Genomic DNA, 17,483 nt, shown 5'->3' with positions numbered 1-17,483 from the left:
GCTCGGCAGGTGAATGGTTAAACAAACTGGTGCACCCAGGCCCCAGATACCACTCTGCAGTAGTTAATGACATCCGTGTTCATCAGTCTTTCAAACTAGAAACCACCATCATGCTTAATCCCCTTTTTTCCATCCTGGGTCTGAGTGCATTTCATTTTGCATTTATTTCCAATGCATTTTCCCTCTGTCCTTTCTAGTTGCACCTCATGCCTCATTTGAACTGTTGTAAGAGCCACCGAATTGTTTCTCTGCCTCATCATGGAATCCTTTCCACACTTCATGCCCCGCATTGCCATTGGAACAATCTTTCCAAAACATGAGCAAACTAACTTAAAAGAAATATCCCAGGTAGCCTTCCAAATAAGTATAAGCTTTCTGTTAGAAATTTGACTTCTTGTCTATAGGGAACCCCAGGACTGTAGAGAGACAGATTTGCTGTCTGCATTTTAAGATCAGGCAGAAATCCCTGGAGGGGCCCATGTGGAACAGTGGCACAAATACTGGTTCTAGAATCAGAAGCCCTCATATCCTGGTTCTAACACTAGCTGGATGTTCTTGGGAAAGTTTTGGTTTCATAACCTCAGAAACTCCATTTCTTAAGAAATGGAGATGAGGAAGCATACTCAAGGGATCACATAAGGCTGCTGGGAGGAGCGGATGAGGGGCATGGTGAAAATGCTGTGTAATCCGTGAAGCACGTCGTATGTGTGAGAAGTGGAGCTGTGTGAATAGCGGTTCTGGAATCATTGTATGAAAACGATGGAAAGCACATTCGTAGTTCTGCCTGATGATACCACTGGGCACCTGTGTTGTACATGCCTGCAACATGGGTGAGGCCCGAGTCAGTACAACTCCCAGTTTGGTTTTCATGCCGTTAGAAAGGCCCGAGAGGACCCTTCCCCCCTCCAGCTGTAGGAAGGAGGTGGCTGTCTCCTGCCTATATTTGGTGGGATTGTCTGTGGCTTCTTAGGGACAGGAATGCAGGGAGTGGGGGAAGAAAGCCGGCCTGACTGCTCGCTAGTCAGCCTTCCCCCAGGGAGGAGTGGAGGGTTCATTTCATGGTAACTCGCCAAGTCTTTCTTAACCCATCTTCTCTTAGAAATGACCAGCATGACAAGTAAAAGACCCGTTAGAGATAGATGGGCTGTGTGTCCCCTGCGTTTATGGCTTTGTGGCCTCAGAGCTGCCAGAACTCAATAGATTTCTGGGGAATGCTGTGTCAGCCAAGGGGCTGAAAATAGTGAGAGGAAGAAAATTCCCCCTCGCTGCTCTGGTCTGGGAGTGATTACTGAGGAGAGCAGCATGGAGAGCCCAGCCGTGGGGTCCCTTTCAAGCACGCCCTCACCGCAGTGGGAATGGGGGTCTCAACCTCCCTAGGCCTCCGTGATTTTCATCTGTCACATACTCACCTCCAGCAGGGATGTCTATGGTGATGAGATGAGGGAGCATCATAGCACATGTGGCACTTAGTAGGCTTGCAGAGAGTGGACGCTGGCGTCAGTGGAACAGGAGACTGGGCGCTGCGTGTGGACGCACTCACGTGCTGCTGGCATGGGTGGACAGAGGAGAGAGGGACGCTCTGCTGTTCTCCTTTTGGTCTGTCACCCCCGATGTTGTGAACAGAATCCGTGAGTGTATTCTGTTGCCCCAGTCAACTTGGTAGGCTGATTGCTCAATTTTCTGCTTCCACTTTTGATTTCTTAAGAATGGGAAAAGGAATATTTCAGTTACTTTTCTGGTTGATGGCATACATTCCTTGATATCACCTTAATGCTTTTTAATTTCTATGTATTTTGGATGCTGGAGCTTGCCTGACATCTGTGTTTTTATGCCTCACCCTCTCGTGTAACTGTTGGCCACACCAGGACCAGACAGAAGTGACCAGAGAAGTGACCAGAGCAGGGCTAGGACTGGTATTTCCCAGCCTTTTGCCACCCAGCAGGCTCTGTTTTCTGTATTGCACTGCTCTTCCCTATTTCGACCCCTGTTAGGACAGTCGATGTGAAATGCAGCTGGGCGCTTTTGGGGGTGTGCTAGGAGTGTGACAGATGCCTCAGACTGGCATTTTCCCCTGATTCTGAATTCTCATGGCTCAAAGTCAGTCTCTAGGCTACTGACTGGGAAGATACAGGAAGTTGTTTTGTGTGGCAAACTATGCCAGGGCATTTTTTTCACCCGGCAATTTATTTGGTTTGAACTGGAATAAATCTTTGATATTGATTTCTTTGCCAATATTATTAGGGAGTGAAGCCTGACTTGTTTACTTAGCCCAATTCATAGTGCTTAGAATCTCAGTGAGTGCGTGTTGAACTGAGCAGAAGTGTGAGAGCAACTTGGACAGTGGTTTGCAAACCTAGCTGCATCTGGGGGGCTGTGAAAAAAGCATGCGTGCTTACTCCAGACCAGTTGAAATAGAATCTGCAGGAATGGAGCCTGCGCAGCTATAGTGCTGTTAAAAACCCCCAGGTGGTTCTGATATGCGGTAAAGGTTGAGATCCACCGATCCACAGTGAATTGGAGTCCTGGATCATAGACATGCCTTATGCTTTCACCAGCTTAGAATGGTTCTTGTGCTTTAGAACTGTGAAAAAGTGTTATGCAAACAAATGTGGAAATAGCCTAAATTCCACATCCTGTTACTACCTGCCATGAAGTATTTACCAGTTATTCACTCTATTCTGATCTCTACCCATTCCACCTTTTCTTCATGGAACAATAATTTGACAGTTGGTTGTGCAGAACCAGAGTAAGTCTAGTTTGATTGGCGGGAAACGATTTTGGGTGTGAAGTACCCTTTAGTCATTTATTGAACTCTTGTTTGTACCACCGCTGTGCTGGACAGTTTATAAATATTACTTCTTTAAACAAGGCCTATGGAGTCAGGCTGCCTGGGTTTTGCTAACTAGTTGTGTCATTTGGGCAAGTTTTTAAGCTTATATAAACCTGACTTTCATCTATGAAATGGGATGACAAGGGGTCATTATCATCTCACAGGATCGTGCAAATGTGTGTGTAAAGTGCTTAGTTTGGTGCCTAACACATAGTAACTACTCAGTAAAGTTATTATTACACCATCATCATCATATTCAAATGTAAATATTAAGAGCTAATAAATTTGTAAAAGGTAGTATACCCTTACCCCTTGAACCAAACACTACTTTAGTTTTAAGTGTTTGGATTAATTTATCACTTAAATCTTGGCCTCTTGAATACCTTGAATTTCAATTGAACATAGCCAGAGGATTTCATAATTGGACCGTTGCCTCTGGAAGTTGGAGCTTTGTTTGTTTGGTTGGTTTCACTTCCTACACTAAGGACGTGGCTGTGGGCACCTTTCTGGTGACTTCTGGTACTGAGGAATCAAAGCTTCATTCGCTTCTTTGAAGGAGATGATCTTATGCTATATGAAGCACTCAGACTTCGTTACCTGTGTACCATCCAGACAAGACCAGGTGCTTCCCATGGCACCCTGTCCTTTTCTTAGCTCTCTCATCAATCTAGCCTGTTCCTTCTATTCCTCTTTATACTAGAACTTCTCTTTGAACAAGGAATGTTGTTTTGTCAGTGCTAGGTCCCCAGCAATTAGTAATGCCCAGCACATACTAGGTGCCTCCTGAATGTTAATAGGTGATAATCTAGCAGAACACAAGATGAATCCGCAGGTTGAGATTTAAGCTGTGTGGTATGAACGCTGCATTGGCAGACTTACTGAATCAATTTTGTTAATACAAGTTTAAAATGTCTTAGTAACTGACTTAGTTCAGGAATCATTTACTGAGTGTCTTCTAGGCCAGACATTGGGGACAGAAAGGTAATAATATATGATCCCTGCCTCATGCACAGAAAGTCTAGTACGATGGACAGACACATGCCAATGGCTGCCATGGAATATGGTGAGTATTAAGATAAAGGGGCACCCTGTGTGCCCTTGGAGCATAGAGCAGGGCTTGTGTTCTGGGAACATGGGCTCCATGTGAAAACACAAATTAATTTTCTTTTTTCTTTTCTTTTTTTTTTTTTTTTGAGACAGAGTCTTGCTCTGTGGTCCAGGCTGGAGTACAGTGGTGTGATCTCAGCTCACTGCAACGTGCTCCCCCCAGGTTCAAGTGATTCTCGTGCCTCAGCCTTCCGAGTAGCTGGGATTACAGGTGTGTGCCACCACGCCTGGCTAATTTTTGCATTTTTAGTAGAGATGGAGTTTCACCATGCTGGCCGGGCTGGTTTTGAACTCCTGACATCAGGTGATCCTCCCGCCTCGGCCTTCCAAAGTTCTGAGATTATAGGCATGTATGTTCTCATCCTTTTAAATATCTGTGGGTAGCACTCAACTTTAAATGGGTACTAATTAAACTATTGAATGACTTTAGTATGGATTGAATGACTATGCTCGGGCCTCGTTTTTAATTTTCTTCATTAGAGGAAAAAAAAAAAAAAATGCGGGTTGAATATCCCTCATCCAAACTGCTTGGAACCAGAAGTGTCTCAGATTTTTTTACATTTTTGGATTTTTGAATATTTGTATTGTACTTGCTGGTTGAGCCTCCTGAATTCAAAAATCCAGAATCTGAGCTGCTCCAATGAACATTTCGTTGAGCATCACGTCGGCACTGAAAAAGTTGTGGATTTCAGAGTTTCTGGTTAGGGAGACTCATCCTTTATGGGTGCTGGATTGTCACAGGAGTTCTGGACCAGAGGTTAGGTGACTAGGCTTTGGTTTTCGCTTTGTTACTAAACAGGCTGTTTTCTTCCATAAGCTCAGCTTTAGATCCCCCGGTTGTCAAAGAAGGGGATGGGCCATCTGATATTTAAGGCCTCTGTTAGTTCTGACTTGGAGACACCTGGCTTTAGTTCATCTTCCTTAGGAGTGGACAAAGAATATGGGAATGTTGAAATTGTTAGTCAACATCTACAGGGTCGTTGCAGCCTGGTTTTGGGTAAAGGCCATCTTTAGTGAGCCCAGGGAGAAGCAGTGGTTTAGCTGTCAGCTGAGAGGGGTAAGAGGTCCTATTAATTTTCCTCTGTGTTAGGGAAAGCATTGTTAAGGGTCACAGCGTTAGTGGATCTGGCTGGAAAGAGGAGGGGAACTCACTGTTACAGGTTATACTGAATACCTTTTCAGTCACTAAATGCTTTTTATGATATGTTTTTCAGGATTTCAGTGTTGCATGATTTCTCTGTGTTTAGCACAGGAAATTTAACATCAGCAAAAAGGAATGCTCTTTCTTTTTTTTTTTTCTTTGAGATGGAGTTTTGCTCTTGTCACCCAGGCTGGAGTGCAGTGGCATGATCTCAGCTCACTGCCACCTCAGCCTCCTGAGTTCAAGCTATTTTCCTGCCTCAGCCTCCCAAGTAGCTGGGATTACAGGTACCCGCCAGCATGCCCGGCTAATTTTTGTATTTTTAGGACAGATGGGGCTTCGCCATATTGGCCAGGCTGTTCTTGAACTTCTGAGCTCAGGTGATCCTCCTGCCTCGGCTTCCCAAATTGGTGGAATTACAGGCATAAGCCGCCACGCCTGGCCTTGAATGTTCTATGGGAATCTACAAAAGCCAGCTTTTGAGTCTAGTGGCAGAAAACCTCTTCTTTATTGTTTAGCTGTGCTGTGAGCTTGGAGGGCTTCAAGCCCAGCTGAAAAATCTATAGTATTTTCTGTCAGTTGGCTGTCTTGGAGAACTTGGTGAGCACTGGGCTGGAGCGATACTGTCAGAGTTCATGAGCTGTTTGAGGCTCTCAAAGCCTAGATACTGGGGTTGCCCAAATACATCGGCTGGACTCACTATTTCTCTCGGGAGTCGGGGGGGTGGAAAATGCTGTGGTCTTAACTCTGCTCTTAATTTGACAGTGCTGTTGTTAATGGTAAGAATGATGTCATGTGTTTGTATTTTGCTTCGTAATTCACAGAGAATTTTAAAATCCATTATCTGATTTTATTCCCTCAGCAGTTCTGTGAAAAAGGCAGAGCAGTTTTCATATCTTCTGTTTTCCCGTGATTCTCTTGTGGCTCACAGAAGCTAAGAGCCTTCACCAAGGTCATAGGGTGAATGAGTTGCAGAGCTGGGAGTAGAGGCTCAGGCTTCTAGTGACCCTGTTTCTTCCTGGATAGCTTGCTCTGGTGGCGCGCTGCTCAGGTAACTGCGCATGCTCGGTTTGGTCTTTTGTAAATTCCTGCCCCATTTTGGGGGAGGTTCTTGGGAGGCTTCTATTCATTTTGGGGCATTTAAGTATCTTGTCCTCTCTCCGTCCTCCCAGATGCATGGGCATTTCTGCAGGCCCCCGGGCTGGCCCTTGTGCGTGGGGGTGTCTCCTGCCTCCACGTTGCTTGCATGCCCCCTTCTGAAGGTGCTCTTCCCCGCATGGAGCCCCCTCGTGCCTGCCTCCACACTGCAGGCTGTTCGGTAAATGTTACTGACTCAGCATCGTTGTTTTCTAGAAATGGGACGGGGTATGGATGCCAAGTTCGTTTGTGTGTGAAGGCTGCGATGGTATCATCTTGCCTTCCCCATGTGTGCTCCTTGAGGGTGTCGCTGTGCTGCGGTCATCTGTGTTCCCTAGGGTGCCTCCCTTGGAGTCCCAGCCGTAGCAGACATGCAGTCAGTGCTCATGGTCTAAATAAGAGGAAGGCCAACAGAGCCATTAAATCTGGAAAATGACAAGTGAGGGAAAGGAATTTTTATTGAAGGTATGTGAAAAAGAAATCTTTTTAGGAAAGTTGACCTGTTTCTCAGCTGGAGCTGAATTTTAGCTCAGAAAAGCAGCCGTGTGCCCAGAGGGCTTTGGAATTTCAGTTTGGACAGATGAATTTAATTTGTTGTTGTATTACCCTTTGGGGTTTTATTAGACCTTTCTCCCAAATGGAATAGATTTTTCTCTAAAAGTCACACTTCCTTTTTGAGAAGTGTAACACTAATTGTATGGGATGGTCTCCCAAAAGATTACCTGCCAGGAACCAAACACACTGCCTCAGACTCACAGCCCCTGGTTTCTGCCTGTGCAGCTGCAGGGGAGAGATGCACGCTCGAGCTGAAATCAAGACGCATGTCTGCATCTTCTCTTTCTTGACTGCTGTTTCATCTCTGAGCTGGCCTGCCTTCAACGTCTAGGAGCTTGGTGGGTGTAGACACATTACGGTATGGAGGAGGGATATGGTGTTGCAACAGCCAGGAGACTCACTGAAGTTTCTGTTCTCTTCCTGCTCACTGCTCTGACTTTGTACAAGTCGCATTTGTAGGGCTGTGCACAGTGGCTTACACCTATAATCCCAGCACTTTGGGAGGCCGACCTGGGAGGATCTCTTGAGCCCAGAGTTCGGAACCAGTCTGGGCAACATGGTGAAACCCCATCCCTACAAAAAATAAAAATTAAAAAATTAGCCAGATGTGGTGGCTCATGCCTGTAATCACAGCTACTGTGGAGAGGCTGAGGTGCGAGAATCACTTGAGCCCGGGAAGTCGAGGCTGCAGTGAAACATCATCATGCCACTGCCCTCCAGCCTGGTCAGAGCAAGACCCTGTCTCAAAAAAAAGAAACCAAAACAAACAAACAAACAGAAACTCATTTGTAATAGTGGCAGTAGTTAACTTTTGAAAGTTTGGAGAAAAGTTCCTAAATAACCTTTGACCATGGACAACTTACTTAGCCTTTCTATGCCTCAGTTTCCTCATCTATGAAAAATCAGAGAATATGGTACTGATCTTACTGGATTTCAATGAGAACTCAGCGAGATCAAACTCAGAGCCTGGCACCTCGTGAGTGCACACTCAATGTTATTATTTCAACATTTTAGAGGAAAAAGAATGCTAATGGGTCATTATGGCTAAACATAGTCTATCACTGGCGTTACTTATGGTATTGGAAGGAACTTGAATTCTATATAGATAGTGTGATGGAGAAAGTATTTTGGGGATTGGCAGCATTTATTCAAAGGACAAAGGACGTGTCTGTCCTGTGTGGAGAGCCGTTTCCGCTTGTTTCTTTAAATGCTATGGGAAAAGCAGTGGACCCTGTGCTGTCTGCCGGACAGCTTCAGTCTCCATGTATTGATTTGGCCAATTGTCGCTCGCTGTCATCATGGCAGCAGCAGTTGAAGGGACAGCTTGTCTTGATTTGCATTTTTGGGTGTTTGTGCTACTTATAGACAATTAAGACATGGAAGCCTGTTTATGGCAAGCTGGCAAATTCAGGAAAACACGGAAAAACCTGTTAGGACAGTTTGCACGTGTGCGGGCACAGAGGAGCCAAATAAACACACACGTTTTCCTGTATTTTAAAAACCCTCTGGAAAAAAAAAAAAAAAAAAAAAGACATTAAACCATTGCCCAGATGGCTTATAGAGCTAGAGCTTTCTCCTTGAAGTACATGAGTATGGCTGTCAGACATCTGAAACCCAAAGCCATCTTAAAACATCACCATCATTTTGATGCTACCCCTACCCGCCGTTTTTTTCCATTTGTAAGGTACAAGGATCCAGGAAGGAAAGTATCAGCTTACAAAGGCTTTTGTTACAATTAATCGTTCATGTTCTTTCTTTTGGTATCTTATTCTCTGTTTACATTTTATTTTTATTTTTACTTTTTTTGAGACAGAGTCTTGCTCTGTCACCCAGGCTGGAGTGCAGTGGCGCGACCTCGGCTCGCTCCAACCTCTGCCTCCCAGGTTCAAGTGATTCTTGTGCCTCAGCTTCCTGAGTAACTCTGATTACAGGTGTGTGCCACCACGTCCAGCTAATTTTTATGTTTTTAGTAGAGACAGTTTCGCCGTATTGGTCAGGCTGATCTTGAACTCCTGAACTCAGGTGATCCACCTGCCTCAGTCTCCCAAAGAGTTGAGATTACAGGTGTGAGCCACCGCGCCCGGCTGCTGTTTCCATTTTGTAACGCTAGCATCACCCCAGTGTAGGGTGGCTAGGGGTATTGTTCTTTCCTACTTTCTGGTGTATTTCCTCTACTGCATTGATCACTCTTGAACATGCTTTTTGGTTGTCTGTCTCTACCTACAAAACTATATGTTCCCTGGTATATCACCAGTGCCTGGCACATAGATAGTCAATATTTGTTGAATGAATGAATGAATGAATGAATGAATGGGCTGAAAGAACCTTCTTCTTTCTTCTGTCACTTCACACCAAATGCTTTTGGAAAATGCTATGTGAACAGGGATCCTAAGCAGGAGAGGTTACACACATTGCTGTGGGATAGGCCATCATCCTCTGATACTTGTCTGGAAGGAGGCGGAGTACTTCAGTAGAAATGATACAAGACAACTTCTTCAGGAAATCAGCCAAGTGTCACAGCTTTCACATAGGCGTGTGATGTTTGCGTATGTATGTATGAAGAGCTGTCGTGTTCTAGAATCACGGGCCTTTAGATCCCTTGTACAGATAGAAAAGTAAAGGCCGAGGCCCAGGAATGCTGCAGGCCACTGAGGTGGAGTCCCTGTCTGCCCTTCTTAGTGCCCGGTCACTTCTCACTGCACTCCCCTCTTTACTGCTAAAGCCACTTTCCCTGACTCTGAATGTGTAACCACGAGGGAGAAAATGTACTCCAGGCTCACAGTTTGTGGAGAAAAAGCCCAGCAGCTGAAAATCATGTTCACAAAGTTTGTACCTAGAAAAAGTGGCCATTTCTATAGTGTCTTTAAATTTCCTTGTTTCTCATACATTTTATAAACAAGACAGTAGAAGGAGATTTGGGAACAGCAACTTTAGAACAAGGGGGAAAAAATCAAACCTAGAACATTCCAGTTTCAGTTTTCTTCTCAGTTTAGGGCTGAGGCACTTTAGCTTCCTGTCTAAGGGATCACTCAAATCTGATTAGAAGCCATTGTGGGCTGGTAATTATCCGTAATTTTAGGAAGACAGATGCAGCACCAACTCTGTTCTCTAATACCAGGCTTATTAATTTTATATTTGCATGGCAGGAGAAGCAGATGGGGAGGTGGGATAAGCGTTCAGATGCTTGGTCATTGATAGCTTTTTACTTCCACGTATCACATGGGGATTTGGGACCCGGGAGGCCTGCTGAGAACTGATGATTATCTGTCCCTTAACCAGCTGGGTTCTTTTTCATCCTGAGCTCAGAAAGATTGCTCCTACTGCAGCCAGGGAAGACAGGTGGTTGACTGGTTAGAAATCAGGGCAGGTTATTTTCTCTACCTGCAGTTCCCTGTTGCAAAGCAGAGCTATCAAAAAGTTGTCTTCTCTATTGTATTTCAAATCTGGGTGTTTAAAAAATTGTGTAAGCAAATTAAGCATTTCTTTAATGGTAGTTATGTGTGTTCTTGATGCGAATGAGAGGTGCATTCCCTTGTAAAATCCCTGGGACTTTGTAGGAGGACGTGAGCCTTAGAACTGAAGTTGGTTTTCTAGATGATCATGTAGACATGATGCTGAGCACCAGACAAAGATGTTGATTGAAGCGATTTAAAAAAACTTTCTGAGTTCAGATTTTACACCAATATTTAGAAAATCAGCAAAGGAACTTGGAGGAATGTTCTCAGGCATCCAGTCCAGCCCCCTACCCACATTGTCATAAAATCCGAGTGTGTGTACAGGGAGGTGCATTCCTTTCTGTTCTCATCACAGAGCCTTCCCTGGCTCTGCACCTGCCTGTCATGTGCGTCCGTGTGAAGAGACCACCAAACAGGCTTTGTGTGAGCAATAAAGCATTTTAATCACCTGGGTGCAGGTGGGCTGAGTCCTAAAAGAGAGTCAGTGAAGGGAGATAAGGGTGGGGCCATTTTATAGGATTTGGGTAGGTAAAGGAAAATTACAGTTCAAGGGGGGTTGTTCTCTGGTGGGCAGGAGTGGGGGTCACAAGGTGCTCAGTGTGGCAGCTTTTTGAGCCAGGATGAGCCAGGAAAAGGAATTTCACAAGATAATATCATCACTTAAGGCTAGAACCGGCCATTTTCACTTCTTTTGTGGTGGAATGTCATCAATTAAGGTGGGACAGGGCATTTGCACTTCTTTTGTGATTCTTCAGTTACTTCAGGCCATCTGGGCATATACGTGCAAGTCACAGGGGATGCGATGGCTTGGCTTGGGCTCAGAAGCCTGACATTGCCCTCTTCCCTACCTTCCCTAGCTTTTCCCTCCTGTGCGGTTCTCTCACAAAGTGAATGGCCTCAGCCACAGCTTCTCTGCAGCTGCATCAGACTGTGGCGACAGGAGTGGTGGCTGCTGCAGGGCCTGCTGTCCCCACGGAGCCCAGTCTTGCTTGCCGCTACAACCTGGTCACCATTTTGCCCCGAAAGTATGTAATTCTACAGAATGAGAGCCCACATGCTGGGGATGGAGGCGTCTTTATCACAGTGCTCTGCATATTTTAATCTTGGGTGGAAAGTGTGGAAAAGTATGTGATACCTGTGGTTGGATGTCAGAAGGACGTTGTGAACTTGATGTGGACTGAGGATGTTAAGGTGCAACAGGCACCCCGGCTTCATTAAATGAGACTTCCCCATCTCCCTGCCAGGCACGCGCAGGTGTATGGCCACGTCTTATGTGTTATTCTTATCTAGAGTGCGCCTTGTCGTCATGCTTAAAATTACATGATGATATTCTGCCTCATAGAGTAGGTCCCAAACCGCATTCAACACAGAAATGTACTCTTGCTATTCTACATAGAAAATGCTTTCATATACCAAGTGGGAGAGCAGTCCTAAAATCTGGGCTGGAATCGCAGAAGGAAGGCATTGGAAAGCAACAGATTCCCTAGTCCAAAGCTGGTTTTTGATGAACCTAGAAACAGGACCAAGAGAAGTGAATTTGCCTAAGGCCCTGACAGTGTCTCACGGTAGCATCTGAACCTAGCAGTTTCTTGACCTATTTCTTTAAATGATTAGTCATGCTTCCTCTGATTCCTATATAAACATTCATTTATATAATGTTCATTCTTCATTCATTCTTTTATATTCATTTATATAATGTTCCTCATTCATTCTTTTGTTTCAGTGAATTATTGCAGTGCTACCACGAAACAGTATTTGAGTCAAAATGTGGCAGTGTTGATCCCTTCCCAAGGATTTTATTTGCACAGTTTTTCAAAGTTGTGCTTACAGTTTCTTGTTGGTTACAAGGTGTCCTTTCAGAAGCCAATTGTGTGGTGTATTTACATTGATTGTTGGAGGTAGTTTGGTTAGAACCTACTTCGAGTGGCTGGCATGGGCCTGGGGGACAGTGACAGCTGCCTGCTTCATGGGCAGAGATGAAGTAATTGCTTCCTGGGAAGTACCATCCTCCTGGCCACACTCTCCAGCCCATTTCGTTTGTGTTGGCTTCCTTGGCATCTGCACGTTTCTGGCTTCATGTGAGTCTCATTTATTTAAGCGTATGACTTCAGGCTGTGGGGAAGAATGGGCATTTTAGCACAGAGATGCACAAAAAGGAACAACTGGCTAAATGAGAGTGAAGACATTCTTAGGGGGGTTTCATTTCTTTTATTCTGTAACAGGCAGTCTGGGAAGCAGTCTGGACATGTGGCCTGCGCTGTCACAGTTCCTCCTTGCAGGATTGCAGATGTTTGGAGATTATAGTGATAACTGTTATCATTGAGAATGTCATTCTCGCAGGCTCTAATAAGTCAGGATGTATTCAGTGTTAATTTGTTAAAGACAACTGTATTTCTAGCCAAATCCATGTGAGACGTTTCTCCTGGCATTGTTGCTGGTGGGGGAGGGGGGTATTCCCGTGGCTTAGTCTTAGGGAAGCACACGCCTTTGAATACTGCTGAAGCTGAGAGTACCCAAAGCGCACCGGAGTACTTTTGCCATATGGGGTGTTAGTCACTGATACACATCTCAGTCAGACCTGATGGATTCTTGACCCCTTCCTTTTTTAATTTTTTAATTTTTAATTTTAATTTTTGATTTTTAAGAGCACAACCCCTCAGGTGGCCACCATGAATCTCTGGTGTTTTCAGTTGGCTGCAGCCTATTTGCCATCTCTGGTTCAAACATATTCAAAGCCTGATGATGCTTCCCTCTGTTGTTCTTCTGCTGTGTGACCTCCGCACCCGTGGGTGCTTGAGAGGACTGTGTATTCAGCTGTTGTTGGGTGGCATGTGTAACAGATGTCCATTTGGCATACCTGGTTTCCTGTGTTAATCTCCGGAATGTTTCTGGCACTAGAAAATCAGAAACTTTCCACCGTTCCCAGCACCCTGGCTTTGGGAGAGGCCAGTGAGCGTGTGGTTTGGGAGCCTGGTTGCATGAGAGAAGCATGTGTGGGAACGCCATGGCCCGGCTTTGAACCCCATTCCCCCAACATGATGCCGTGTGTGGCAGACATGACGCTTGGCTTTGCTCTCTCAGCATTCCATCGGCGACAGGGGCTACTTGTGCCCCTGGCCTCATCAGCTTAGGCTGAAGGCGGCCCTGGTCCTGGCCAGAGGGGCTTTGTGAAGCAGAAATAGATGGCCTGGTGCAGGGGCCGAGCCTGGCCAGGACCTCGGCCCTGGGAGTTGTAAAGAAGGCCGGCCTCTACCGTGAGCCTCTGCACCAAGGTGTGCCCATGTGACTGTGTGCTCGGCGTCTGCCCTGGCACGGGTGCATGGCCTGTCTGCGCTCAGTCTCCCCGCCTATGGGGCCCAGGCTCACAGAGGTGTGAAAGCGGCAAGCACGGCGCAGGGGCCTCAGAGCCGAGCCAGCCTCGCTTCGATGCTGGGAGACTAACGTCTTCCATTTTGTCTTCTGCCCAGGCCAGTTGCGGGCCGTTCACCGGCTGTGCTACTTCTATAGCACCGTCATGCCCAGCGAGGCCCAGTGTGTCATCTACCATGAGCTCCAGCTCTCCCTGGCCCGCAAGGTGGCCGACAAAGTGCTGGAGGGGCAGCTCCTGGAGACCATCAGTCAACTCTACCTGTCCCTGGGCACCAAGCGGTAAGGGCTGGTTTTGCAGTGGTGGAGGTGGGGGTGGGCAGGGCAGGGCAGGGAGGGGGGCACAGGGAAGGTGGCCCAGGATCCCAGCAGCCCTCTCCTTTTGATCATTTGGTTCCTTGGCATCAGATGTTTTGAGCTGGTGGGCCTGGGGTCGTCCCAGGGCTGCTGCTGGCCCGTGAGTCCCAGCTTGAGCCTCCCTTGTTGGGTCAAAGGTCATCTCAACCCCAGCAGAGGCAGTACGTGCACTCTGGGCTGTTCTTCCTACTATGGTCAGGTGGCTTTTGTCATCTGACCTCTGCCTGCCCCGAATCTTCACTCCTGGCCTTCATCTGTCCCCTTAAATGTGACCACAGCAGCCACCTGTGGCTTCTCTCCCACAGAAGACAGAGCCAGTTGTGTCACCTGCTTCCCTGTGGCAGGGTTTCAAGGTCTCACGTCCCATATGTGGTCTACTCGGCTTCCCCCAAGCATCCTGACCTGATGGGGTAACCATGGCCCTGGCCACCCCACCCACAGGGCCCAGTGACATTGCTGCAGTCACACCCCCTCGAGTGTCAGACTTACTGAGAGAGCAGGGAAGGAGCCAGATTCCATGGGGACCCGGGAGACTGCCTCCAGTCTTGGTCTCAGGTTCACAGAAGGAAAATGGGCCAGTGTGCTAGAGCCATGCTTCTCAAAGTGTAGTCCCTGGACCCGTAGAACAGCATCCATGTCACCTAGGAGCTTGTGGCAAGTGGGAGTTCTAGGGCCTGCCCCAGGCCTGTGGAGCCGGAAGCTCTGTGGGCAGGGCCAGCAAGCTATAAGGACTGGCCTCCGGGTGACTGTGATGCCTGCACACCTTGAGAACCATCGGCCCAGATAGCCCCTGAACACTAACGGCTCCTGGTGCATCTGGAGAAGACACAGGCCATGTCTGGGAGGCAGGGGAGATGGACTAGCACACTCCTTCTGCCACAGGGCAGCATGATGCTCGATTCCCTCTGAAGGATGTCCCTCATCTTTTCCATGCCATGTGTGTTCACCCTGGCCCTCCCAGCAGCCTGGGAAGAGCAGAACACTGTACACACAAGAGGGCCGTTCCCAGTCCGCACATTCCAGATTCATCTGTCACCAGACCCACGGGAGGAGGCAGACTGGTTCCAGGAGGATGAGAGCCCTTGTTCTGACACCTGTATCTGATTCCAGGGCCTGCAGATCCGCTCTGGACTACACCAAAGGAAGTCTGGGGATTTTCATTGACCTTCAGAAGGAAGAGAAGGAGGCGCATGCCTGGCTGCAAGCAGGGAAGATCTATTACATCCTGCGGCAGAGCGAGCTGGTGGACCTGTACATCCAGGTGAGTGGCAAGGGATGCAGGAGGACCCCTGTGCTGTTCACTCTCCATCCACCCATCCATTCATCCTTCCATCATCTATTTACCTGCTCATCCTTCCATCCATCCATCCATCATCCATCCATCCATCCATCCATTCACCTGTTCGTCTTTCCAAGCATCCATCCATCTATCCATCCATCATCCATCCCTCCATCCATCCATCCATCTATCATCCATCCATCCTTTTATCATCCATCCATTCACCTGTCCATCCACCCATTCACCTATTCGTCCATCCATTCACCTGTTTGTCCATCCATCCATCCTTCCATCTATCTTTCCATCATCCATCCAACTGTTCATCCTTCTATCCATCCATCCATCCATCATTCTTCTGTTCACCTCTTCGTCCATCCATTCACCTGTTCGTCCATCCTTCCATCCATCTTTCCATTATCCATCCAACCATCTTCCATCCATCCATGATCCGTCCATTCACCTATCCATCCATCCCTCCATCCATCCATTCTTCCATCCTTCCATCATCCATTCACCTGTTCATTCTTCCATCCATCCGTTCATCCATCATCCATCCATCCATCTATCATCCATCCATCATCCATTCACCTGTTCATTCTTCCATCCATCCATTCATCCATCATCCATCCATCCATCATCCATCCATCCTTCCATCATTCATCCACTCACCTGCTCATCCTTCCATCCAGCCATCCATCCTTCCTTTAGCATCCATCCATTCACCTGTTCATCCTTCCATTCACCTGTTCATCCTTCCATTCACCTGTTCATCCTTCCATTCATCCATCCATCATCCATCCATCCATCCATCCATCCATCCATCCATCCATCCATCCATCCGTCCATCCATCATTCATCCATTTTTTATCATCCCTTCATTCAGCCACCATCCATCCACCTGTTCGTCCATTCATCCATCCATCCTTCCATCATCCATCATTCATCCCTCCATCCATTTATCCATTCATTGATATATCCATCCATCCATCTATCATCCATCTATCCTTCTATCATCCATCACACTCACCTCCTGTTCATCCTTCCATCCATCCGTTTATCCATTCATTCATCCATCCATCCTCCCATCATCCATCCATCTTTCCATCATCCATCCTTCCATCATCCATCCATTCATCTGTTCATTCTTCCATCCATCCATCCATCATCCATCCATCCATCCATTTATCCATTCATCCATCCATCATCCATCCAGCCATCATCCATCCATCTGTCCATTCATCCATCCATCCTTTTATCATCCATCCTTTTATCATCCATCCATTCATCATCCATCCATTCACCCGTCTATCCATCCATTCACCTGTTGATCCATCCATCTGTCCATTCATCCTTCCACCAACCATCCATTCACCTGTTCATCCTTCCGTCCTTCCATCCATCGACCTGTTCATCTTTTCATCCATCCACCTGTTCATCCTTCCATCCGTCCAACTGTTCATCCTTCCATCCATCCACCTGTTCATCCTTCCATCCATCCACCATTCATCCATCCGTCATTCATCCATCCATCACACTCACCTCCTGTTCATCCTTCCATCCATCCATCATTCATCCATCTATCCATTTATCCATTCATCCATCCATCCTTCCATCATCCATCCATTCATCTGTTCATCCTTCCATCCATCCATCATCCATCTATCCATCATCCATCCATCCATCATCTGTCTATCTGTCCATTCATCCATGTGTCCATCCATCTGTCCATTCATCCATCCATCATTCTTCCATCCTTTTATCCATCCATTCACCCGTCTATCCATCCATTCACCTGTTCATCCATCCATCCGTCCATTCATCCTTCATTCATCCATCCATTCACCTGTTTATCCTTCCATCCATCCATCATCCATCCACATATCCATTTATCCATTCATCCATCCATCCATCATCCAACCATGCTTCCATTATCCATCCATGCTTCCATCATCCATCATCCATCCATCCACCTGTTCGTCCTTCCATCCATCCATCATCCATCCACCCATCCATCAATCCATCCATCCATCATTCATCCATCCACCCACTAATCTACCTATTAATCCATCCCTCCATTCATCTATCTGTCCATTGGTTTATCCATACATTCGTCTATCCACCATCTAGCCATCAATATGCACATACATCATCTACCCTCCACCCATCCATGCATTATCTACCCACCCATACATACATGCAGACATACACACATCATTCCACCCACCACCCATCCATCCATCCATCCATCCACCCACC

The 17,483-nt window shown here is 46.7% G+C and overlaps 1 protein-coding gene across 4 annotated transcripts in view; it reads left to right on the top strand.

The window, feature by feature from the left end:
- The window catches only part of LOC139355928 (SH3 domain and tetratricopeptide repeat-containing protein 1-like), a 49,173-nt gene that overhangs the window by 25,486 nt on the left and 6,204 nt on the right, over positions 1–17,483 (top strand). For 2 of the 4 annotated variants that reach the window (XM_071068632.1, XM_071068631.1), the window contains exons 2-3: positions 13,693–13,873; positions 15,059–15,209. In XM_071068632.1, the coding sequence (XP_070924733.1) occupies positions 13,740–13,873; positions 15,059–15,209 (285 nt within the window). In that variant the 5' untranslated portion in view covers positions 13,693–13,739. Of the gene's footprint in view, positions 1–7,089; positions 7,109–11,324; positions 12,304–13,692; positions 13,874–15,058; positions 15,210–17,483 lie in introns of those variants that run through there. The other 2 variants (XM_071068633.1, XM_071068630.1) reach the window with 2 other exon arrangements.

This window comes from Macaca nemestrina, chromosome 8 (assembly GCF_043159975.1).
Source record: "Macaca nemestrina isolate mMacNem1 chromosome 8, mMacNem.hap1, whole genome shotgun sequence".
NCBI lineage: Eukaryota > Metazoa > Chordata > Mammalia > Primates > Cercopithecidae > Macaca > Macaca nemestrina.
Note: the sequence above shows the minus strand (reverse complement) of the source record. Positions and strands in the feature narration are given on the sequence as shown.